General features: G+C 42.2%; 13 protein-coding genes across 13 annotated transcripts; 5 read left to right on the top strand and 8 right to left on the bottom strand.

Moving 5' to 3' along the window:
* Positions 1 to 1,072: 1,072 nt before the first annotated feature.
* BT62DRAFT_934525 (uncharacterized protein) lies at positions 1,073 to 1,449 on the top strand. Its single transcript, XM_043186749.1, has one exon. It carries the CDS (start codon positions 1,161 to 1,163, stop codon positions 1,380 to 1,382), a length of 222 nt encoding a protein of 73 aa, XP_043037454.1. The 5' UTR covers positions 1,073 to 1,160; the 3' UTR covers positions 1,383 to 1,449.
* Positions 1,450 to 2,115: 666 nt separating this feature from the next.
* On the bottom strand, positions 2,116 to 2,483 carry BT62DRAFT_1078126 (uncharacterized protein). Its single transcript, XM_043179360.1, has 3 exons — positions 2,375 to 2,483; positions 2,237 to 2,316; positions 2,116 to 2,179 (listed from the first exon to the last, which is right to left on the bottom strand). The coding sequence occupies exons 1-3, from the start codon at positions 2,450 to 2,452 to the stop codon at positions 2,143 to 2,145; spliced, it is 195 nt and encodes a 64-aa protein (XP_043037453.1). The 5' UTR covers positions 2,453 to 2,483; the 3' UTR covers positions 2,116 to 2,142.
* Positions 2,484 to 3,061: 578 nt separating this feature from the next.
* Positions 3,062 to 4,595, top strand: BT62DRAFT_306010 (uncharacterized protein). Its single transcript, XM_043180447.1, has 6 exons — positions 3,062 to 3,476; positions 3,533 to 3,817; positions 3,874 to 3,912; positions 3,960 to 4,307; positions 4,362 to 4,501; positions 4,556 to 4,595. Exons 1-5 carry the CDS (start codon positions 3,180 to 3,182, stop codon positions 4,455 to 4,457), a joined length of 1,065 nt encoding a protein of 354 aa, XP_043037452.1. The 5' UTR covers positions 3,062 to 3,179; the 3' UTR covers positions 4,458 to 4,501; positions 4,556 to 4,595.
* BT62DRAFT_934523 (uncharacterized protein) lies at positions 4,556 to 5,028 on the top strand (the record flags this gene model as incomplete). Its single annotated transcript, XM_043186748.1, has 3 exons — positions 4,556 to 4,573; positions 4,625 to 4,645; positions 4,699 to 5,028. The coding sequence occupies 3 exons, from the start codon at positions 4,556 to 4,558 to the stop codon at positions 4,906 to 4,908; spliced, it is 249 nt and encodes an 82-aa protein (XP_043037451.1). The 3' UTR covers positions 4,909 to 5,028.
* A 1,366-nt stretch (positions 5,029 to 6,394) lies between these two features.
* Positions 6,395 to 7,499, top strand: BT62DRAFT_921592 (uncharacterized protein; the record flags this gene model as incomplete). Its single annotated transcript, XM_043184323.1, has 7 exons — positions 6,395 to 6,417; positions 6,439 to 6,482; positions 6,544 to 6,618; positions 6,874 to 7,008; positions 7,068 to 7,159; positions 7,308 to 7,383; positions 7,462 to 7,499. 7 exons carry the CDS (start codon positions 6,395 to 6,397, stop codon positions 7,497 to 7,499), a joined length of 483 nt encoding a protein of 160 aa, XP_043037450.1.
* Positions 7,500 to 8,592: 1,093 nt separating this feature from the next.
* BT62DRAFT_305933 (uncharacterized protein) lies at positions 8,593 to 10,222 on the bottom strand. Its single transcript, XM_043180446.1, has 8 exons — positions 9,852 to 10,222; positions 9,512 to 9,799; positions 9,410 to 9,448; positions 9,014 to 9,361; positions 8,897 to 8,959; positions 8,822 to 8,845; positions 8,678 to 8,767; positions 8,593 to 8,627 (listed from the first exon to the last, which is right to left on the bottom strand). The coding sequence occupies exons 1-7, from the start codon at positions 10,137 to 10,139 to the stop codon at positions 8,711 to 8,713; spliced, it is 1,107 nt and encodes a 368-aa protein (XP_043037449.1). The 5' UTR covers positions 10,140 to 10,222; the 3' UTR covers positions 8,593 to 8,627; positions 8,678 to 8,710.
* Positions 10,223 to 11,779: 1,557 nt separating this feature from the next.
* On the top strand, positions 11,780 to 12,437 carry BT62DRAFT_1032743 (uncharacterized protein; the record flags this gene model as incomplete). Its single annotated transcript, XM_043178348.1, has 3 exons — positions 11,780 to 12,004; positions 12,066 to 12,104; positions 12,153 to 12,437. The coding sequence occupies 3 exons, from the start codon at positions 11,780 to 11,782 to the stop codon at positions 12,435 to 12,437; spliced, it is 549 nt and encodes a 182-aa protein (XP_043037448.1).
* A 1,028-nt stretch (positions 12,438 to 13,465) lies between these two features.
* On the bottom strand, positions 13,466 to 13,651 carry BT62DRAFT_901407 (uncharacterized protein; the record flags this gene model as incomplete). The annotated part of the gene is made up of 1 exon (XM_043183457.1): positions 13,466 to 13,651. A coding segment is annotated over one exon (186 nt), but the record flags the coding sequence as incomplete, so codon positions are not given.
* A 204-nt stretch (positions 13,652 to 13,855) lies between these two features.
* BT62DRAFT_901672 (uncharacterized protein) lies at positions 13,856 to 14,623 on the bottom strand (the record flags this gene model as incomplete). Its single annotated transcript, XM_043183470.1, has 2 exons — positions 13,856 to 14,365; positions 14,396 to 14,623. 2 exons carry the CDS (start codon positions 14,621 to 14,623, stop codon positions 13,856 to 13,858), a joined length of 738 nt encoding a protein of 245 aa, XP_043037446.1.
* Positions 14,624 to 16,391: 1,768 nt separating this feature from the next.
* On the bottom strand, positions 16,392 to 16,583 carry BT62DRAFT_901268 (uncharacterized protein; the record flags this gene model as incomplete). Its single annotated transcript, XM_043183452.1, has 1 exon — positions 16,392 to 16,583. A coding segment is annotated over one exon (192 nt), but the record flags the coding sequence as incomplete, so codon positions are not given.
* A 368-nt stretch (positions 16,584 to 16,951) lies between these two features.
* BT62DRAFT_901189 (uncharacterized protein) lies at positions 16,952 to 17,104 on the bottom strand (the record flags this gene model as incomplete). The annotated part of the gene is made up of 1 exon (XM_043183449.1): positions 16,952 to 17,104. One exon carries the CDS (start codon positions 17,102 to 17,104, stop codon positions 16,952 to 16,954), a length of 153 nt encoding a protein of 50 aa, XP_043037444.1.
* Positions 17,105 to 17,458: 354 nt separating this feature from the next.
* On the bottom strand, positions 17,459 to 17,740 carry BT62DRAFT_901588 (uncharacterized protein; the record flags this gene model as incomplete). Its single annotated transcript, XM_043183463.1, has 1 exon — positions 17,459 to 17,740. A coding segment is annotated over one exon (282 nt), but the record flags the coding sequence as incomplete, so codon positions are not given.
* Positions 17,741 to 20,628: 2,888 nt separating this feature from the next.
* Positions 20,629 to 20,823, bottom strand: BT62DRAFT_901289 (uncharacterized protein; the record flags this gene model as incomplete). Its single annotated transcript, XM_043183453.1, has 1 exon — positions 20,629 to 20,823. A coding segment is annotated over one exon (195 nt), but the record flags the coding sequence as incomplete, so codon positions are not given.
* Between the last annotated feature and the right edge of the window lie 2,232 nt (positions 20,824 to 23,055).

The raw sequence follows: 23,055 nt of genomic DNA, 5'->3' as shown, positions 1-23,055 counted from the left end.
GAAAATACTCCTGGGTTCATGCAGGGCTCTAATCCCTTGAGGGGTCGGTAAATGGCTTAGGTTCGTTCCGCCGCCACTGGATCCGTCTTCCGTGCAGTGATTCTCTGACTGTTATGATTTTGCCAAGGATGATCATGGCCCCCAGTTCGTCTGTGGTCTGTACTCGTGTGGCCAGGCATGGATAGAGCTATGAGATCTCAAGGCTTTCTGTATGACTGATGGCGTTCCGATACACAGGCGGCGAGTGAACCCCCAGTTCGGATACAGCGCGTCCTGGCGTCTCAAACGTGCCAACTCGTCCGTTTTATGTCTAATTTGCATCTCATCAGAGTGTATAGAATTTAAAAGAGCGCAATCGTCGACTCCCACTACTTCAACTCCACCACCTTGCAGAGACCAAAATTGTGTGCCTTTCCTGTCTCAGAGCTCCTCCTGGTGACTAGAGTTGTCTGGACAAAAAATGCCCTGTCTTTGGCTACTCGTTAAAGCAAGTGATAATGGATAGAAGCACTCCCTTAAATGATAAATAATTTGTCGTCCTTCAGGATTTCGAAAATGTACTATTTCTGATTCTCCATGCTCAAGTTCCTTCAGAACGGCAAACTCTGCAGCTAACGACGATCGACGTAGCTCGCAAACTTCCCCAAGTGCACTCCAAACTCCGATATCTCGCCTTATATGTGGAGAAAATCACAGTTTGCTCACGTATTTCTCTTAGGACCTGGTCCGACGCAGCCTTAAATGACAGACCTACATTTTCATCGACAACTATACTGTTTCCATGGTCTCCTCCGGTAAGCGCCTTCATGTCCTCGAAAGTCCCGAAGAATGTCTACGGCTGCCATCTGCTTACACCCCTGCGATTCACACTGGCTTCATCTTTCGCACATACGAAGGCGCGGACCTGGATCCCCCATCCCGTAGTAATGAAGAAGTTTTCCTGTGGGGAGTTACTGCCGTGAATTTGTCCGATAGACTGTCGACCTAGTCGGCACTAGTGTTCTCGACGGATGATCGATGGGGTCTGAGAGCTCTGGGCGCGACTTTGATTTGGATTTGGAGATGGGGGTCGTGGCCTCGCTGAGGGTGCACTGCTGCGCTGCGACGAGTCTGATCCTGTAAAAATATAGTGTGTTTGATGCTCGAGGATCAGAGCATACATGCGTAACTATGTAGCCGGCGGATCATCCTTGCTCCTGAAGGCAACTTTGCGAATGGCAATGTGGCTCCTCACGATGGTTGCTCAAATGCGGTCGTCGAATCCAGAACAAAGGCCGACGATGTCGCAGCTTGTGGACACTGTCACTGAAATGCGACACAGTTGTCCGGCGGCGATATTGTCTGATTATATCGGTACTCAGCGGAGGGCGGTAGAGTGGTAGAAGTGGTAGAAATTGGCTGCATATCATAGACGGAATTGCCGACAATGAGCTTATTGCGTCATCAGCTAGAAATAACTTGGACCCGACTGATTCATCGCTTAAATCAGGCCGAGACTCGGATACACTCTTTGTGTAAAGCTTCTGGATTCCTGTGGATGAAGATATACTTTTCTTGTTATCTTGCCAGACGAACACTCAGTACCGCAAAAGCCTTTATTCTATCGTTGATTAGATGCTGCGCCATGTCCGACATGTACGATATCCAGATGTTCTCTGATACAGCTCGACAGAGACCACCGATTATGCCGTGGTCTCCGGATAGTTCGATTCAAGATCTCTGGTCAATTAATTGCTGGAAGCCTATTCAGATTGTTGTTGAATGTCTATGAGAATAAGGTCATACACAGATCGCAGGATGTTGCAAATGACTTGTTTAATGAGCCGCTTCAGATATCAGCTATCGTGCTGCATAGTTCTTCCAAGGTAATTACCACGTTTACGATGTCCAAAAGTCATCTGCAATATTGCACTGCTAATTTTAGTATCATAGCAGAAGACGAAACTAGAGCATAGTATTCTGGCGCGTCCATGACACTTCCGTTAACTTAATCAGCATACAAGAAATTGAGTAGGGTGAAATCGTGATTCGGTAAGAACAAACAAAGAGGACTACATAGGAAAGTATGGGACATAGCAGCTTCGATCAAAAGAAAGGTAAAAGCAAAGTTAGCGTGTTAAGTAGTTCCATGACTGGAGGCGTCTAGTTTAGGCGAGTGGTTAAAGGCGTCCCAGCAGGCCTACAAATACACTGTGAGCCCAGATCTACTTTGCTCGCTCACAACATCGACACTTACGCATCTCTACAATCGGTGATGGGGCAGCGAAAAGTCCGTTTATCGGAAAACTGAAGGATATAATAGCCCACTCCATTGATCTAGATGTTAGTCAACTTTCAGGTAGGTCAAACATGAGGTAGAGATGATGAGACTGACCATTGTGGTGAAGCGGTTTAGCCGTGTACCGACGTATACCTTACCATCGGTGTGGTTGTATACTTGAATTTCTGACATGAGGATGAGGGAGACGCTGCTCTGACTGGCTCTGTTTGAATGAAGAGACTGATGTGAGAGTAATAAGACGTCCTATGGTGGTATTTATATGTTTTCGGGCGGCATAACCATCCTCCAAAAGGATCCGAATGACCTCAATTTTTTATAAAAGTTTTGCAACGGAAGTTTCTAAATAATGGTTTTCACATTGGAACCTGTCATAGTGCCTCCTGTGACTTTCAAGGGTTGCGATAACTGAAGTGCCCGAGTCCGAGATAGACTACGCCATTGGGCTTGAGTGTTTTGGGCGCTTCAGTAATCGAACCCTATGATTGGAAGACTAGTTACCAATCGAACGAAGCGGGCTCAGTTATTTGCAGCCCGAGTTCGAATACCGAGTCTACGGCACTCCTACAATCACTATTCCCGGCCATCTCTGAAATTGAGATCTGAAGCAGCGCTTCAGTGTCAGCCTGCAGGCTCAGGGTCCCATCAGCGCTCGTCAGCTTGACAGTCGGAGGTCTGGCTCCTCCCGAAAAAAATACTTTAGTCTAACAGTCATGAATGACCCCAATGTCTGGCGGCTGGCAGTTCCGGAAGGAATTCACATCCAAGTGAGATCGGTTCAAGTTCGGTTCATCAATATCACATCAATCGAGTACAAGGCGGAGTTTTAATCCTTTACAGGTGCAAAGTTGACCAGTTCCATTCGTGACCATCTTTATTCACCACCTAGCCCATCCACACCATGACGCTGATCGAATGGCCCAAGACATTACACGAATGGCGCGAAAGATGCTGGAAGCCGGAGGGCAGTTGGCCATATGACCTCTGGAAGCGTGAGCCACTTCAAATATTCTTCCAAGAACACGGTTACACCTTGTGGGTAACTATGTATGAACGTGGCTTGGGGGACTGGGACCACCACCGAGTATCGCTTACTCCAGCAAGCGACGAACCTCGCCGACCCGACGGATATACTTTCTTGACTCGCTATGACTGTGAGCCCGGCATCGCCATTCGTGAACCGGACTTTGGCCAACTCGTACGTTTGAGTTTTTGTATTTTTTCAGTTCAGTCTGCTCATTACCAATCATGTAGAAAAACATCCATTGTGCTGCGCGCACCATACACAATCAGGACGTTGTCATTCGTCTAATCAGTATCGATGGCGACGCCACAGGAGACGAGCACTATAAAGCCATCCGGCGGCTCTGCAAAGGACAGACCGCTTTTCGAGGAGATAACTACACCCTTCCTCTCTTGAACGAACTTGAATTCAACGGACTCAGATTCGTCGTTTTCCCTCTGCTTTCTGACGGCTGGTACATTCCGTGGTTTTACAACGTGGACGAGATCCTGGACTATCTCGTACAGGTATTCAAGGTACGGTGTCCATCGAGACATTCTGTAGTTACCTGAATCCCGTTTTCTTTTTCCAGGGCGTCAAGTTCTGTCATGACAACTTGATTGCACATCTCGTACGCACTTTGACGTGGTGGTCTGTACTTTGCTGATGAAACCCTAGGATCTTGATAGTGATAATATTCTTTTCAACTTCCTAGGGCGTCGAAAGCGGCCTGCCGGGACTACAGAAACTGATGTCACTGGGCCATTTCGATCTCACTTCCCTATTCGATACTATATCAACGATTTCGAGACCGCAGTTTGTTTCGATGAAGGTTCGGATCCTTCGAGCAGGAGAATTACCGGCCTACCGAATGTCCGAGTAGGTAGGATCGGGGAATATGGTAGACAATACGCGCCGGAAATGCTCGTTGGCGATCCGTATTGTCCCTTTAAGGCAGACGTGTGGTATTTAGGTCGGATGCTTAACACTGACATGGATAGGGAAGTCAAAGGATTCTTGGAGAAGGTATGCTTCTTTCTAGATCATGGCAGTGCTGTTCTGACGCCGTTTTCCGTGTAGCATCTCAAGGCCTTTGACGAAGATTTTTCGTTCGATGGCGTGTTCGGAAAGTACTTTGCCCAGGTTGGCGTAACATCTATTCTGTATTCAACCTAGCACCCTGATCTTCGTTCTAGGATGGCATCCAGAGCCAACAAATTGTTAGTATTCCCAATTTTGACTTTCTACGACATTCCATTCTGACTTCAATTCAGATGCAAGCGTTCGATGAGGTGCGTAGTACCACTACTGTACAGCTGTCTTTTACATGACGATAATTTCAGTACATCGGGAAAATCAACGAGGTAATTGCTCAAGTTTCCACCCCGTTGTCGAAGATGCTGAACATAAATTGCAGGTGAACGGATCGTTCCCGAAGGCAACTTTGCGAATGGCAATGTGGCTCCTCACGATGGTTGCTCAAATGCGGTCGTCGAATCCGGAACTAAGGCCGACGATGTCGCAGCTTGTGGATTCTGTCGTTGAAATGCGACGCAGTTGTCCGGTGGCGGTATTGTCTGATTATATCGGTATTCAGCGGAGGGCGGTAGAGTGGGAGAAGTGGTAGAAATTGGCTGTATGTCATAGATGAAATTGCCAACAATGAGCTTATTGTGTCATCAGCTAGACCGGACTTGACCCTGACTTCTTCGTCCCTTAAATGAGACCGACGGTTGGATACACTCTTTGTGTGAAGCTTGTGGATTCCTGTCGACGACGATTTACTTTGCTTATTATCTTACCCATTGACGAAGGCTCAATACTACGAAAGCCTGTATTCTATCTTTGATCAGATGCTGCGCGATGTCCTCAGCGGAACTGCGATTCTGCGAAACTTGAGACGACAAAATGAAAGGTCTAGCAGAGAGAGCATCGGACAGATGAGGATCCAGGTCTTCCTGACAAGGCTGTCAGAACAATTATGTGGGATCGTGCGACGAAACAATTAAGTGACAAATCGTGACGAAGTCGAAGGAACCCCCCAAACCCTTACATCATTTGAAGGCGATAGATCTTTCCGGAAGAGACTTGATATTCTACCCGAAGCGGCCCATTAAAATATTCCGGTAAAATTCTGGTCAAAATAGAGGCCGCGGCAGGTGTAATAGTCTAGATATTCATTAGGAGCCAAAGACTGTAATCGAACGTACTAATGCCGTAACCAGGGACGGGTAGGCACATAGATATGCAACGGCCTCTGGAATCTTGCAAGCCGCGTCTGTTGAACTGCAGATTCAGGTAGTACATGTGAACTGTTGAAATTTCTATGATGAGAGAATTTGAGCATAGCGAGCCATAAGGTCATACCTGAGCATCTTCATTGAGGTGCAGAGTTGAAATCACTAGAATGATTTTCACCTCGTCCATTTCAGAAAATGTCGATTGAAAATACACCGACCACCTTCAATTTGGAAGATATTGATATGTTTGTGGCTTGAAATTCAGTTGGACCAGGGAAATAGCCTAGCATGTCATGTTTCTTGATGAGAAAAAGTAGCAAATTTGACCTGACTCAGATATCAGTGACTCAACCGACTCCATGTACATGATGGCCACTGGCAATTCCAGCATAATGTAAGAGGGAATATCTTTTCCACATGTATCCATCCGTCTACAAAAGTGTGGTAGAATGATATTCCTTTCCTGGGGGAGATCATGCAGTATGATTGCTATATGAAGCGGACCAACAAGCACCTGCATGCCATATTTAGATCGACTCCGATCATTTGGTGACTCACCGGCTGCCGGCGGCTACCAGTCTTGATTTGGATTTTGCACCCGACGACGACGACCACCCGACCTCACGCCCAGCCTTCCAATCGAGCTAACATACAAAGAATCTAAATTGGCTCCGGGTGTTATTGTGTATCTGAAGGATGGCTGGCAGACATTGTTTAGGTAATCAAAACATCCATCCGCAGTCAGAACAAGGTAAGGTATTTCAGTTATATGACATTGATCTCGAATAATTTGGAATGTAGCCCTGATCTGGACAGAAAGATATAGCTCTCTCTTTCCAGAGGTGGCTCGGCCCTTCGCGTTCCTACTGGATCATGAAATATTTCATCGGAAATAGGTCTTGCTTGATTATATGCAGCTGGCTGTATGTGTTCCACTACGGACTATCACCTCTGGAGATCGGTACGAACCAGTGTGCAGCGCTTAATGCGTCTACAATGCGCAGTCTGGAGGTTATTAATAGGACTAGAAGTGAAATGGAATTCCCGGCCTTCAGAGCGTTTCAAGGCGTTCATATCCATGCTTGATTCGAGGAACCGTAATCTTAGGGGTTCCCACCACTTCCAACTTCAAGTCACCCTGGCCTTCTGATCAATAAGAAAGATCAGATAACCTTGATTTCAATGACGATTCATTTGATTAAAGGAACCTGGTTATTGGGGTAGGAATGCACCTTAGTAAACCCGACGCCGTTATGCTTTCCAAGTGCGATGAGTTGGATCTTTTCAAAATAATTTGCTCACATTTTTCCATGATGGAGCTGTGGATATTTGTCTTCATATCTCGAATATAGATACAATCTCACCTGATGCGAACGGTGAAAACTACACGAACTGCGACTCAACAAATTGGCTTGGACTAGCAGCAACCATTTCTTTTACAGAACGAACTCAGATGGTTAACCTTCGGATCATCCGCGCAACCCACAGTAAGCGCTTGCGTCTTAAACTTTGGAACACTGTACACATATCATATGTTATACTAAAGGATATAGTACTTCTTGGAACTTGGTAATCAACTACATGAACTACAAGTTGATAACTCCATGGGTTTGGCTCTTCTCACGAGACACGTGTAAGGTGTGTTCCATCTTTGGCTGTGACATTATCAACAGTCAATGATAGAATTCCTAACCTTTATCTGCATTACAGCTCAAGTTGTAACATGAGTGCAGGGTATTGGGCCGGCTGCTCACTCTTTTTCCAGTGCCCAAACCGATTAATTCAGGTATCCCTGATGGAGAGGTGGAATGGATTCCATGAAGTTTTGTCCAAACATATGTACTTATCCCTGTTGAAGACAGGTGACTTGAAAGGATACCAGCCTTCTTCAAAGTTCTTCTTTGGAAAAATTTCATTTACTTGTCATCCTCTATCTGTAGTCAGGAGAGTCAAATGTCTGGACTTCGCCAAGAAATGAACTTCGAACGAGCGGGGAGTGCGAAGGATTTAGATGATAATAAAGGGAACGTGTGTGCTACTCATGGAATCCATCCTCAATAGCAACTGGGCGCTTGTTATTTGGCTGTGGGGGCCGGGGATAGTAGCTCCACACGGTAACCATAGTGACATGTGTATTGATGAAAAGGTAAACTTTCCTTTCGTCTCCGCCTGATCAAAGGAAGCATTGTCAGTTCGACTGAGGGGCCCAGACTTGACGTCTTATCCAAAGTATTAGCTGGTCATCGAATGGTTATCCGACGCCAAATAACAATATGATAAAATATGTTTATTAGCGCCTCGGGATAATTTAAACCGCAGTACCATCATTTATTGATCCGTAGAGATAAGGGGGACGGGTATGACAGGATTTCACTGCTTATGTCTGGAACTGACTGGACCCCTGTGAGAATGTCACCTGTGTGGCGGAGATGTCCTCGTATTGCCTAGTGTACACATCGACTTGGAGCATACAGACTTTTCTGGATGAACAATGTTTCTAGGCAATGAGTTAGTGCTTTCGTCATCAGCTTGGCATGGTTCACCGTGATTGACGGACCAACAAGAGCCTACGTCGTGGGTCCTATCCCATGGCCACCATGTGAACCATTGCGCAGAGCCGGTCAGAGGTATATTGACCGGAGAAGCCTCATGGTCTACTTAAATGTGCTCATGTGCCAGGCAGCCAGGGCGCCGCATGGAGATGTGAATGACGGGAAGAAAAACAAAAGATTTGCAGTCACAAAGGGGGTGGACAGCAAGTAAACTTTGGATAAATAGTATTTATTCTGTTTTCGCAACGCAGCGGGAAAGCAAGGTAAAAAGGTCCAAAGCAACTAAGATTTTTGGAGTAACGAATGAGTCCATTCTGGTAGCTTGCAATTGCATAGAGCGAGGTCTACCATTTCTCCCACTCTACCGCCCTCCGCTGAGTACCGATATAATCAGACAATACCGCCACCGGACAACTGCGTTGCATTTCAATGACAGAATCCACAAGCTGTGACATCGTCGGCCTTAATTCCGGATTCGACAATCGCATTTGAGCAATCGTCGTGAGGAGCCACATTGCCATTCGCAAAGTTGCCTTCGGGAACGATCCGTTCACCTGCAATTTGTGTTCAGCATCTTCGATAGCGCTGAAACATAGGCAATTACCTCGTTGATCTTGTCTATGTACTGAAATTATCTTCATGTAAAAGACAGCTGTACAGTGGTAGTACTACGCACCTCATCGAACGCTTGCATCTGAATTGAGGTCAGAACGGAACATCGTAGAAAATCAAAATTGGGAATACGAACAATTTGTTCACTCTGGATGATATCCTAGACGGAGCTCAGTCGTCAGGCTGAATACAGAATAGATGTTACACCGACCTGGGCAAAGTACTTTCCGAACACGTCATCAAATGAAAAATCTTCGTGTAAGGCCTTGAGATGCTACAAGGAAAAGGGCATCAGAACAGCACTGCCATGATCTAGAAAGAAATCTACCGTCTCTATGAAACCTTTGACTTCTGTGTCCATGTCGATGTTAAGCATTCGACCCAAATACCATACGTCGACCTTGAAGGGGCAATAGGGTTCGCTAAGAAGCATTTCCGGAGCATACTCTCTATCATATTCCCCTGCTCTACCCACACGGTCATTGGGTAGGCCGGTGATTTTCCTGCTCGCAGGATCAGAGTCTTTATCGAAGCAGACGGCCATTTCGAAGTCCGTAATATAATATCGAATAGGGAAGTGAGATCGAAATGGCCCAGTAACATTTGATTCTACAACCTCATTAGGCTGCATTCTAGCTCCTGCAAAGTTATAAAGAATATTATCGCTATCAAGATCCTAGGAATTCGTAAGTTCCATATAGACCGCCACTGGAGGGATGCGTACGAGATGTGCAATCAAGTTGTCATGACAGAACTTGACGCCCTGGAAAAAAAGAGCAGGGGGTGGGTTCACTTATACTGCGGAGTGCCTCGATAGACGTCGCACCTTGAATACCTGCATCAAATAATCCAGTATCTCGGCTACGTTGTAGAACCATGGCATGTACGCGGCGCCGAGGGAAAGCAGAGGGAAAACGACGAATTTAAGTCCATTGAATTCAAGTTCGTTCAAGAGAGGAAGCGTGTAGTTATCTCCCCGAAAAGCAGACTGTCCTGCGGAGAGTCTTTGGATGGCTTCATAGTGCTCGTCCGCTGTGACATCGCCGTCAATACTGACTAGACGAATGAGAACATCCTGATTATGAATGGTGCGCGCCGGACAGTGGATGTTATTCTGAAATTTTAATGAGCAATGGGGGAAAAAAAGCCAACAAAATCGCCCGTACGACGTGGGAAAAGTTCGATTTATAAATCACGATGCCGGGCTCACATTGATAACGCGTCAAAAAGGTGAAACCATCAGGTCGACGAGGTTCGCCGTTCGGTGGAAGAAGTTCTACATTATCTCCCAAGCCCTGTTCATACATTGATATCCACAATGTGTAACCATGTTCTTGAAAGAAATTCTGGAGTGGCTCAGGTTTCCAGAGGTCGTATGGTCGACTGCCCTCAGGTTCCCAACATCTGTTACGCCATTCTGGTATTGTCTTGGGCCATTCGAAATCAACTGTCATGGATAGCGCACACGAGTGAGGCAGTACGAGTGAGGCGGTGACTAAAGATGGCCACAAATGAACTTGAACGTTCGGCGTTGCACCTTTCAAATATTGAAACTCCGAGTTTTTACGATTGGGGGAAGGAATACGAACTCCGCAATTTGTTCATGAAATGATCTCGCAGCAGGAGGTGACTTCCTTCCAGGGACCGGAACTGTCCTAAGGATCGCTGGAAGTTCGACCCCTGCCATTGCCTGTTAGATCTTGATTTTCAAGAGGTGTCAGATTGTGCTAGATCGAAGTCTTCAACTGGTAATACTGGTGACAGGGTGCCTGGAGGGCGACAGGTATCTGGGCTCCTAACAAACATCATGATGGCGGTATTTTCCCTCAACTGCGAACTAACGCATCTCATCGTTGCACAACGCAGCGTTATTCGAACTGCAAATGGGCCGGATGAATGTCACAGCCGATTGGGATCAGTTCTGAGTCGATTTATATATTGACCCCCTGTCTGATGGCCCTGACCACCCAACGCTCGAGCCTCGAATGACACAGTAGGCACCAGTAACGATTGGTTTCGGAGCTGATGTGAAATCCTTATCGATTTAGAGACCGCTCTGACTCTTTCTGCAAAACCTTTATTAACAATATGCAGTCGTTCGGATCTTCGAGCTTGCTGCCAGGTCGAAACCGTATAAATGCCATTATGGTAGGGCGTCTTGTTACTTCCCCATCAGTCTCTTCACTCGAAAAGAGCCAGTCATAGCTTTAGTACCTTTGCTCCCGTTCTCGCTATACCGTGATGGTTAATATTATTTACACACACACTGACGGCCTCCAATACGTCGGAGAGAGGGTGAACAGAAAGACATTTGTGGTCAGTCGTACATCTCTCCCTCAGGTTTTAACCTACTCAACCAGCTTCTAGTTCAATAATATTTGGTATTATACTCTCCGGTTTCGCTTTGGCAATTTATTTAGCTGCCCCACCACTGCTTGTGTTTATGCGTAAGTCTCGATGCTTGTAACAGAACGAAGTGGACTTGATATTACAGTGTACAGACCTGCTGGGACAGCTATGACCGATCCTCCTCCAAAGTAAACACCTCACGGGACTACTTAACATGTCGAAATTACTTGTACTGCCTTGATATTGTCTGAGTCTGCTGTATTCCATGCTTTCCTGCCTAATCACATACTTATTTATTGCCACCGAATCACGATCTCACTCCACTCATCTTCTCCCTGGTATACTGTTTAAATTAACCAAAACGTCGTGGATACACTAGGATACTGTTTGCTAATTTCGCACAACTATGACACTGACACTAGCAGCACATGCAACATTTCAGATGTCTTGCAAGTTGTAGATCACGTAATTACCTTGGAAGAGGTATGCAGCACCATAGCAGACATCTAAAGTGGCTCATTAAAGTAGTCATTTGCAACATCCTGTGATCCATGTATGACCTTTGTTCTCATAGACATTCAACGACAATCTGAATAGGCTTCCAGCAATTTAATTGATGACAGATCTTTAATCAAACTTTGGCCAACTCGTACATTTTAGTTTTTGTATTTTTTCAGTTCAGTCTGCTCATTGCCAATCATTTGGAAAAACATCCACTGTGCTGCACACACCATACACAATCAGGATGTTCTCATTCATTGATGCTACAGGAGATGAGCACTATAAAGCCATCCAGTGGCTCTGCAAAGGACAGACTGCTTTTTGGGGAGATAACTACACCCTTCCTCTCTTGAATGAACTTGAATTCAACAGACTCAGATTCATCATTTTCCCTCTGCTTTCCATTGGGGACATTCTGTGGTTCTACAATGTGGATGAGATCCTGGACTATCTGGTGCAGATATTCAAGGTGTGGCATCTATTGAGGCACTCCGCTGTATCATTGAATGCACTTTTTTATTTTTTGCCAGGGTGTCAAGTTCTGTCATGACAACTTGATTGCACATCTTGTACACATCCCTCCAGTGGTGGTCTATATGGAACTTATGAATTCCTAGGATCTTGATAGCGATAATATTCTTTTCAACTTCCTAGGAGGTCGGAGAGAGCCTGCTGAGGATACAGAAACTGATGTCACTGGGCCATTTCAATCTCACTTTCCTATTCAATACTATATCAACAATTTTGAAACTGAAGACTTGGATCCTTCAAGCAGAAAAATCACTGGCCTATCCAATGACTGTGTGGGTAGAGCAGGGGAATATGATAGAGAGTATGCTCTGGAAATGCTTCTTAGTGAACCCTATTGCCCCTTCAAGGTTGATGTATGGTATTTGGATTGAATGTTTAACATTGACATGGACACAGAAGTCAAAGGTTTCATAGAGATGGTAGATTTCTTTCTAGATCATGGCAGTGCTGTTCTGATGCCCTTTTTCTTGTAGCATCTCAAGGCCTTACATGAAGATTTTTCATTTGATGATGTGTTTGGAAAGTACTTTGCCCAGGTCAGTGTAACATCTATTCTGTATTCAACCTAGCACCCTGATCTTCATTCTAAGATACCATCCAGAGTGAACAAATTGTTAGTATTCCCAATTTTGACTTTCTATGATGTTCCATTCTGAGTTCAATTCAGATGCAAGCATTTGATGAGATACATAGTACCACTGCTGTACAGCCATCTTTTACATGATGATGACATTCTCAGTATATTGACAAAGTCAATGAGGTAATTGCTCAAGTTTCCACCACATTGTTGAAGATACTGAATACAAATTGCAGGTGAATGGATTGTTCCCAAAGGCAACTTTGCAAATGGCAATGTGGCTTCTCAAGACGATTGCTCAAATGTGGTTGTTGAATCCAGAACTAAGGCTGACAATGTTGTAACTTGTGGATTCTGTCATTGAAATGTGATGCAGTTGTCCAGTGGTGGTATTGTCTGATTATATTGGTATTCAGCAGAGAAGTGGAAATTGGCTGTATGTGATAGATGAAATTGCCAAAAATGAACTTATTGTGTCATCAGCTAGAACGAACTTGGACCCTGACTGATTCATTGCTTAAATCTGGCTGACACTTGGATACACACTTTTTTTTTCTTTTTTTTTTTTGGCACTGAAAGGCTATCACAGAGGTAGTCTGGTGACACAGTCACTTTCTACATGCAGCCAGAATTGTTGCCAGAGATTAGAATCAAGAGAGTATAGTTAGTAGATTGAATAAATGTGTCTTAAGTTTTCACCCCAGGGAAATGCTTTTATGCACTGAAGAGTGTGGGACTCAGGACTTGTAACTTGGCTGAGACTAACATCTACTCCATTTTGCACCACCTCCATACTTACCTTGCACCACCCAGCCATCATTGTTACCCAATATGCACTAAAACTCTGACAGATTCCATCCAGTCTTTTGGAAACTGATGCTTGTTTAGAATTGAGCCTGCCCATGTTTGTAAAACAAGGCCTTTGCTAGTTGCTTTCCTACCAAAGTGATCATGCATTGTCATGCAATCTAACTCTAGCCATATGTTGATTTTCTTTCTCCATCCATTTCAGATTTCCTCTGGTGTGAAGGCTGAGTTCTCTCATTGAATAACTCTCTCACAGTGGGTGTTCCAGATAGTTTGTACTGCAGATGTGATTAAAATTTTGAAGAAGTGTTCCTTTCCTCAATCTCTCTGTCTGCCTGGTGATTTGAAGATTGGTGATGTGCATGCTGGTTTGTGGGATAGGTTTGAAAGGTGCCATGAGATATCTCATTGTTCCAGTAGGTTCTTAGTAAACTCCCAGACTTCATTTTGGCCAGGTGTGGAGCATTCTGTTAGGATGTGTTCCATGTTCTCTATACTGTTGTTGCAGTGGGCACAGTAGGCTCTGCTGTGGTACTGTGGGATGAAGTTTGGCCATTTTTCTCCTATTCTATATGCATTGTGCATTGTCATCCACAGGAAATACCTTGTATTCAAGTCAATGTCTTTGTGACAGATTGACTTCCATAGTGCTGTTGATGTTGTTTGCATACTGAAGTATTCATTCACTCCTTGGCTTGCTAGTTTCATATTTGTGTTTGTCTTTGCTGAAAGAGGGAGGTTTTGGTTCTTCCTTTCCTGAAAAGCCTTGTAGGCTTGACTCTGCATCAGTTTGCTCAGGGATGCACTGGTGATCTTTAATTTTGGGTCTACTTCCAAGTCAATCATATCATCTTGGTTGTGTTCTGCCCCTTCCTTGGCTAATCTGCTTGCATTGTAGATTCCATGATATTTATTCTAGCCCTTTGTTCACTTCATCATTGTCACCTGTTTACAGCTTTGAAAGCTGGCTACCATCACTTGAAGAATTTTTTTGTTGGAAACACCTATGTATCTCATGTCTTTCATTCTTTTCAGGGTTTTTGATAGGTGGTTGAGCACATATTTTGAGCCTTTTTTGTTATAAAGGATGACCCTCTTATTGGTTTTGGCCAATAGTTCTTTTATTGCTACCACCTCTCTGGCTTGAGATGTCTGGAGTTTGGTTGAAGGCATTTCATAGCTAACTTCAATTTGTTTTCTCCATTTATAAAGCAGCCAGTGCTGGCTCTGGCATCAGGTGTGTAGGGTTGATGCATAATCCTCTTGTTGTGGTATGGTTGATGATTCCTGTTGGAGTGTCCAGCTGTTGACATGCCCTCAATGTGTTCACATGTGTAATTTTGGGAAATCTAAGGATACATTAAGTGTATTCAAGTCTACTACATGCACAAAGGCCACTATGACTTGCATGTAAAGGCTGTTATGACTAGCATGCAATAAAATAAGACTTAATATGATACCTAACTTGAGTGATGATTGATAGAGTGCATGGCCTAGTAGCAGGATGATGCCAGAGAGATTATATTGTGCATGAGGTCTCAGCACTTGGCACTAAATGTGCTAATACAGGCACAGAAAGGCATGCTAAAAATAAAAAGAACATGATCAAACTGATCAGGACTTTACATAGGACTTTGCATCATATTGATCAATGACACATAGACATTGAGGTGCTGAAACACACACTTTAGACTAGAGGATCAATGCACAATGAGATAAACCTGAATATTCAGACAGTTGGCTGAGAAATAAGAGGATGATATAAAAGTAATGACCAGAGAAATAAACCTGGAGGTCTGGAATATATACTGCACATAGCTTAATTGCCTCAGAAGATAAGAAAGTGAAGAGACCTGTGGCTAAATCAGACAACCAAGCTAGCCAATGTCAGGATTGCTTGAAAACCATGGACCTAGTCTCAAGTTGGAGCAGAACATATACATGAAGCTGCATGTGCAGTAAAAATGAATACCATAAGACTCCAAGTAGGAGTTCTATCTGTTAATAATACTATACTAGATTGTATTAAAGTGTGACTGTAGAATAGTTAAATATTGTGATGTAAAAAGTAGTATAGAAGTTTCTGACTCTTACTGTTGGAGTGTAAAGGCATGAAGGCCTTGTGCTTCAGCTCCTGAGATTAGTTTGTAACTTCAGATGAGAGAATAGACCTATATTGACATTATCATGAGTGATTTGAGTATTGCACAAGACAATCAAAGCTCCTGAGAGACTCTTGTCTGATTTAATAGAAGGTTTTGAATTGCACTCTAGTCTGAGAATAAGGAAGTAGTATCTGAAGGGCACTCTTTTGAGTTTTTGAGGTATTTTTTACACAAAGCACTACAGGTAGCAGAGGTTTGAACTCTTTGGCTTGATTAGTGCTCACTTTTTGGTTATTTCTCCAGATTGGCAGAGATTCAAATTCTTTAGATCTATAGATAGGGTTTTTATTGTGTTTTTGTGTCTCTGAATTGCATATGTTTGAAACATGTGGATCTACAATCAGTTTGGAAGCTTGAGCACATAGGTTTGAACTCTGTGGCTCTTGTGGACATGTTTGTGAAGGATTTCTGTGTAGAGCATGAGGCTTTAAATGATGTATTGTGTGTTTATGGCTTTGAGTTTGGTCTGAGCAGTGCTTGGGACTTTGTGAGAGTTCTGTAGGAGTGTTTAAAATATTGTGTTGTGATACAGTACTCTTGCCTTGAGGTCTGGCCACATTCATCACCCCTCTTATTTAAAACAAAAGCTTTGAGACTTGGAGAGATCTTGGATATATACACATACTATTGCTATTTGCATGCAGTGGATTGCTGAAGATACAATTGTATTGGCTGTTACTACTCTTTTTGCAGTATAATCTCCAATGAACTAAGAGTGTTGTGTGTGGGTATTGGTGTGGGTGTGATCAGCATATAGTTCTATGCTGTGTCAGTTTCTAGCTTGTGCATATAACCACCTCTTCACCATAGGTCTGGCAATTTATTGCACACCTTACTTCTGTGAAAATGCAGAAGATATTCATAATTGAGCCTTTGATTGTCACTCTCCAATCAAATTTGAAACCCTCATCTATTTGTTCTAGGCTATCTTCATAATCTTCAGAGAGCATGAATCTTGAGTCCCACTTTCAGGTAGGGTGTCTAGTAATTCCTTCACTTAAAGCATACATTCATTCAGGTATCTACAGTCTAGATTGTCCCTCATTGCTATACAGATATGGTATTCACATCTCATTTCTCTGGTTGAGGCATTGTGGCTTGGATCATCTAGAGGTTGTGAAATTTCCTCCACTTCTTCTACTAGGCAAAGTCTGTGGTTGTCTCAGAGATGTATACTTGCTTGTGAGCATGTCAGAAGATGGATTTTAGAATCAGCTGATAAATGAAACCAGCTTGGGTATTCATGTAGGATTTCTCCAGAGAAAGCTATGCCCTCCACTCATACTCCAGTCTCTTTTGCTATTGACATGATTCACTGAAGGTCTTGAGGTAGTTGTTATTTTTTGGTATTGAATGACTGTAAGAATATATTTATTTTCACATTTTGAGCAATGTTATTTTCTGATTTTAGGTCTACATGTGCTATGTTGTCATAAGCATAGAAGGTCCATGTAGGCTTTTGCTCAGAGAAGAGTTTCTTTAACCACATAGCCTCAATGGCTTTGTTATGAGCTAGTAGATCAAGGATGTCTAGGCCTCTCTGTTCTCTCAAGGATTTCAGTGTTTTAAGATCAATTAGGTTTTTAGTTCTGCCTTTTCAGATAAACTTTCATTCTCTTTTTTCTAGTTTGCTCTCAATTTGTTTAGGCATATCTTGTACCATCATCAAATATTGGGTCAGCTCTCCAATCACAGTTTGAATTATTATATGTTGACTCAGGATAGAGGGGTGAGATATTTCCTATCTTGCAAGGCTGCTATCTATTTTCTCTATGATTAGAGCTCACACTATATCCTCTGAGATGTTGTTCCTGAACCATGCACCTAGGATGTGAATTGCTTCTTATTCTTTAATGATTTGAATGTTATCAGAGATCTGCCTGAACTCTGTTTTGCTCTTCCATTTATTTGCTACTCTTAAACAGAATTCTTTGCTACTTATTGGTATTATTTGAGTTTTTTTGACATTGAAGTATGCTCCACTAGCAATGCACCAGTTGTCTAGAATCTTTTTCAGTTCTTTGAAATCTTCTTCATAGAGAAAGGTAGCAGTATTGTCTGCAAATAGTTTGGCTATCAGATGTTCTTCTGATCCTGAAATGTCTAGTCCTTTTAAGTTAGACTTTCAAAGCATTTCTACAAGAGATTCTATTGCAAGATTAGATAGAAGGCAGAACAGTGGATCACTCTGTTGAACTACTCATATAATCTGGAATGGTGAGCTGAGGCATCCTTTTACTATTACTCTTGTAAATGCATTTTCATATAGTGACTTTATGAACAGTGAAGAGATCTGGAACACTTCTAGTACTCTCTAGTGGTAGTTGTGACAGATTTTATCATATGCTTTTTCTTGGTTGAGTACCACAATCATGCTGTTTTGAAGGGCTAAGTTGGTATGGTCTATTATCATTCTAATGAGTTTGGTCTGGTTTGAGATTTGTCATTCAGGTATGAAACCTGTGATGTGCCAGGTAACTGTACCAGGTAGAAAAGAGGATATATTTATTGCTTTTACCCAGTTAGCTACTCTGTACCCACCACAGTAAGATGTATTAAGCAAGTGATTATCTGAAAAGAGTAGTCCTCTTGAGTGTAGTGTCCCTATGATCAGCAGAGACCAGAGCATTAGTGGGCCTCTCTGTGTGACATGCAAGGTTGCTGGGGCCAGAAACAGGGATCTGCATGGTCAGCATGATGGCAAGGACCAGATCCCAGCCTCATCAATTGACCAGATAGCTGCATATATGCTCATATCCATCAGGAAATGAGTTTAGCCTCTCTGGCTGCATCAGCAAGTATATTAGTCAGTAGTTGATTATGTTAGTCAGCCATGGGTAGCTAGAAGTATAAATACCAGAGTGTATGAGAAGGAGAGGCAGGTTTCTGACTCTCCTCTCCCCCTTCAAGGTGCTATCAGATGAATAGTATGGGTTGTGTTTGGTTAAGAGCTTTGAGTTGTAGACTCAATCTGAATAGCATTGCAGGGACCAGGTCACTTTGTTTTGTGCAAGAATCTCAGAAAGTAACTAAAAGTTTGTGTCAGACAGTCAGAACAGACCTGAGACAGTTCAGAACAGCCAGTATTTGTGTATAAGTTACAATCAGGCACATTATATCAGTCCAGAAACTGCATCAGGCAGACCATTTGAGATAGATTTTGTTGTGTTCAATGACACAGACAACTTTGTCCCAGTAAACTGCACAATATATACTCTTGAATTACATTCTATTGCACTCTATCAACATTATATTCTCTATATACTGAGAATCCAGGTGTTACCATTCCTCCCTTGAACTGCATTGTGATTTGGTGTTAGTGATTTGGTGGTGTGCATCCTGCATATTGTTGATTCATTTAGTGCCACTTCTCAGCATTTCATCTGCCTGGTCAATGTGTATTAATTCTGATGCTACATTTACCAGTCTAATGAACAGGGCTTTTGTGAACAGCTTGTACTCAGAGCTTAGAAGGGTTCTGAGGTGGTAGTTCAATATCAAATTTCTATTGTTTTTTTTGTAGATAGGGTACATCCAGCCCTCAGTGAAGTTTGTGGAGGTATCTATGCTATGACTTTTGATATCATTGAATACTTCTGTTAAGACCCCTACTATATCAAAGCTTGGGAGTCTTTTTCTTTCATCCTCAATATGTCTGTCATTGAGGACTTTGTAGAATTTATTTGTAGTGCCATTTATTCCAGAGGCAGAATTATTTTTTGACATGTTTAGAGATTTAAGTACTTTATTTCTCTTTGTTTTCAGAGAGAATTAGATTATATCTCTCTCCAAGAGTATGGCATTTAGATTATTCAAGGTTAAATTTATCATTGACTCTCTTGTTTCAGTATCTACATCAAGGCCATCTTTTTGGAGGGTCTTGCCATGATAATCTCTTATCATCTCAGCTATTTTTATGAAGGATTTCTCATATTGAGATTGTCATAGTATAGAAGTGTCTTCATTTAGATGGGAGAGAGTAACTTCTATAGTATGAGAGGATGTTTGGTTAGTCTCATCAGATCCAGGGATCACAAGTATCCATATTAAATCTTTTGGTTTCAATTCTTTGTTGGATTAGAAGTAGTATTTTGAAACTATTTCCTCTTCTAGGCAGTCTTTCACTGCTATGAAATAGCATGTCCACTGGTGGTTGTCTTGTTTGATTTCTCAAAGTTCTTTTTTAAGTCCTGCTAGCTTTTCAGAGTGAGTCACATCATTGAGTTCATGGTTCTCTGATATTTTACTGATTGCTTTGTTTAGATCAGCTTCCTTTTTTTTGGCCTGACATTTCAATTTGTGCTCTCTCTCTCTTGCCATATTCATCACCTCTGTGATGAAATTATAGTATGTTCTCTGACAATTCACAATGTCTATTCTGTTGGTATGTTTAATTCTGTTGATTTCTTCCTGAGTTGATAAGCCTAGTTCCTTTAATTTTTCTGTTAGCTTTCTGTTTTTCAAAATATAGTCAGAGTATGCCTAATACCCTTTGCCTATTAGAGAGGCCTCTTCATGAGCTACTTGAACTGATACCATATAATGGTCAACCCCTGTGATATCTACAGGTTGTATCTTCCATTATCTTGCCAGATCAAATAGTCTGCTAGTCATATAGATGTGGTTAACATATAATTGGAAGGTTCTGTTTGTGTTTTCATTAGTGTCTGATACTTGTGTATTCTTTGAGCAGGAATATGTGAAGTTTAGCTTATCTGGAAATATGCTATACCAGCCATCTTGAAGTCCAAGTGATTCTTTGAGTTTATTGAAAGTGAAGCATACTTCTTTATTATCTGCATGAGTGGGTAGACAGTCAATTGAGTCCTCAACAAAGTTCATATCCTCTCCCATGTAGTCAGAGTGCTAGTCTGGATGTTGAACAAAGAAATTGTGTAGAGCTGTGAAGAATTCTGCACTTTCTCTAGAGTCACTCAGTGAGACATTTGGAGCATAGACATCTAGGATTATAATATCTTTATCACTGTGCTATTTCATTTTCATCAGCAAGGCTCATTCTGGGACCACTATCTTTGTCTGTATACTATGCCAGTTTGTTGATTTCTTGTTGATAACAGTAGCTGCATCTTCTTTGCCAGTTGGATTTTCTGGATTTTCTGTGAAGACAATTTTTATCCTTTGTAAAAATAAGTTTTTAAGCTCATTTTGTCTCCTTTCTATAAGATAAGCTTTGGATACTATGAGAATATTAGTTCTTGATGTGCAGAGTAGTCAGTTGAAATAGCTCTATTTACTGTTTTAGATATTGTCTTCATCTTCTGCTGAACTGAAATTATTGATGTTTAAGTATGATATCATAATTGCTGCTTTAGTTCTTTCCTAGTCACTTCTCAATGCTAGCATCTATTAAATGAATGTTCCCTAAATGGGATTGTATTCTGGCTTGCAGCCATTTGTACTCATTGAAATTGTGGCTTCTGGCCCTCTCTCTGTACAGAGTTCTAGGGCATGGCTCTTCTATCCTCTGTCTCATAGTATTACTACTCTCACTATTTGGTGTCTCATCTATAGGTGGACTTGAGCTGCATGAGGTTGTTGAGATGCTTGACTGATACTTTGGGTTTATTTGTTATCAGCATTGACCAAGGTTTTCTTGCATGGTTTTATCTCTGTCTACATATGATGCAGCTTGAGCTACAGCTGGCATATTCCTATCATTATCAGAGAGACCTGGTAATGTTTGATCAACCTCACCATCCTCCAGAAATGCCAATGCTGATTCTCCACTGTCACTACTTTCACTACTATCTTCCATGGAGGGATAACCAGTGGGTATGTCAGAGCCTTGACTGAGTAGTGCAAAGCAATTACTGTAAAAACTCATTTTATTGTGAGAAGTTTCCTTATATTCTAGACAGTTATTAGTGCAGTAGAATTCACATACTGAGTTTTCTAAACTGCAGCCTGCTAAGATGGATCTATTTGAAAGAATTTTCCTGGTGAGAGAGAAGTCTTCCAAATAGTAGTGGTTCTATCAACCTCTTTTTGGAGTTTGGTTGTATTGCCTCTCTCTGCTCAGCTTGTCCAACTTACCTCCATTAAGCTGCTAGTACATCAAAACAGAGAGATGCTTCAATAAGTGTTAATTCAGAATTAATCTACTTCTCATCTATTGTTAGACTCAAGCTGCACATAATCATAAACATGTAATAAACTGATGTCACTTTGTGTTCAAGTGTTCTGTCAGAGTCCACTGATGTGAATATTGATTGTTATGCTACAAGGCCTCATGTTTGGCTCAAGAGTAGGATGATATAAAGATAAACTTTAGCTCAAAGCTGAGGGTTATCAGCAAGAGTGAGCCTCCTTATATACTGTATATATCAGAGATAATTATAAGACTACTTATTGTATGTCTCCAAGTCCTTATGCCAATTGTTCTTGGGTGTCATTACTGTTCACAAAAGGTTGATTATGCATCATTGAGGGCTGGTTGCTATGTCAGAGGATAATGATGGATTAGCTCATTTGTGATGACTAAGCCTCTCCCACAGTCCTAAGCACTAATCTAGGCACTCTGACTAAGCATAGATAGAGGTCAATCATAGAGAAAAGGGAAGAAAGAAGAAAAAATCATAACATTACCCCCTCCTTAAGACCATCATCCTGATAGCTTAATTTAGAGATAATTCATAGTCTCATATAGCATTGTCAGCATTCATTCATTTTTTGTTCACCCATTGATTGAATTTAGGGCTATAGCCCTTCCAACAAACCAAGTAGTCAATGGTAGCCATTGTTCCTCCACCACATGCTTTGACCTTTTGCAATTTATGATTGAGGATTTGATTGATTTTGTAGTGTTCCTTATCATCAATCAGGTCAGGAGGTGGTGGAGGTGGGCATTCTTGGTTGGAAAAGGCCAGCATGATGAAAGGTATTAGAAGGGTTTTGTTAAAGACATTGTGCACCCTCCAGCTGGCTGAGAGTCATAGCTTATATATGGAGGTGCTGATCTTGGCAAGAATAGGAAAGGGTCTAGTGCACTTGTCATCTAGCTTTTATTTTGGCTGCAGGAGGTGAAGGTTGGTAATATCCAACCAGACCTTGTTATTGACTGAATATGTATGAGCTAGAGCATAATGCTTATCATACTGTTTTTTTATTGATATTGCTGCTTTTTTGAGGATGGCTTGAGTTTCTTTATAGATCTTTGCCATTATTATGGTAAAGTTGGAGGATGCAGGTATTGTGGTATGAATGCATTCAGTGTGGGAGACATGAGGATGTTGACTGGTGTTGATAAAGAATAGGGTTTTGCCAGTGGCAGAGTGGATGCAGTTGTTATGTTGAAAGGCTGCAAGAGCAAGCCATTCGATCCAATCATTCTGTTGATAATTGATGAACAGCCAGAGGTATTTCTTGATCTCTTGGTTGGCTTGTTCTGTCTGGCCATCAGTTTGAGGATGATAGGTAGTA

Source organism: Guyanagaster necrorhizus (assembly GCF_019112545.1).
Source record: "Guyanagaster necrorhizus MCA 3950 unplaced genomic scaffold BT62scaffold_20, whole genome shotgun sequence".
In the NCBI taxonomy this organism is placed as follows: Eukaryota; Fungi; Basidiomycota; class Agaricomycetes; order Agaricales; family Physalacriaceae; genus Guyanagaster; species Guyanagaster necrorhizus.
Note: the sequence above shows the minus strand (reverse complement) of the source record. Positions and strands in the feature narration are given on the sequence as shown.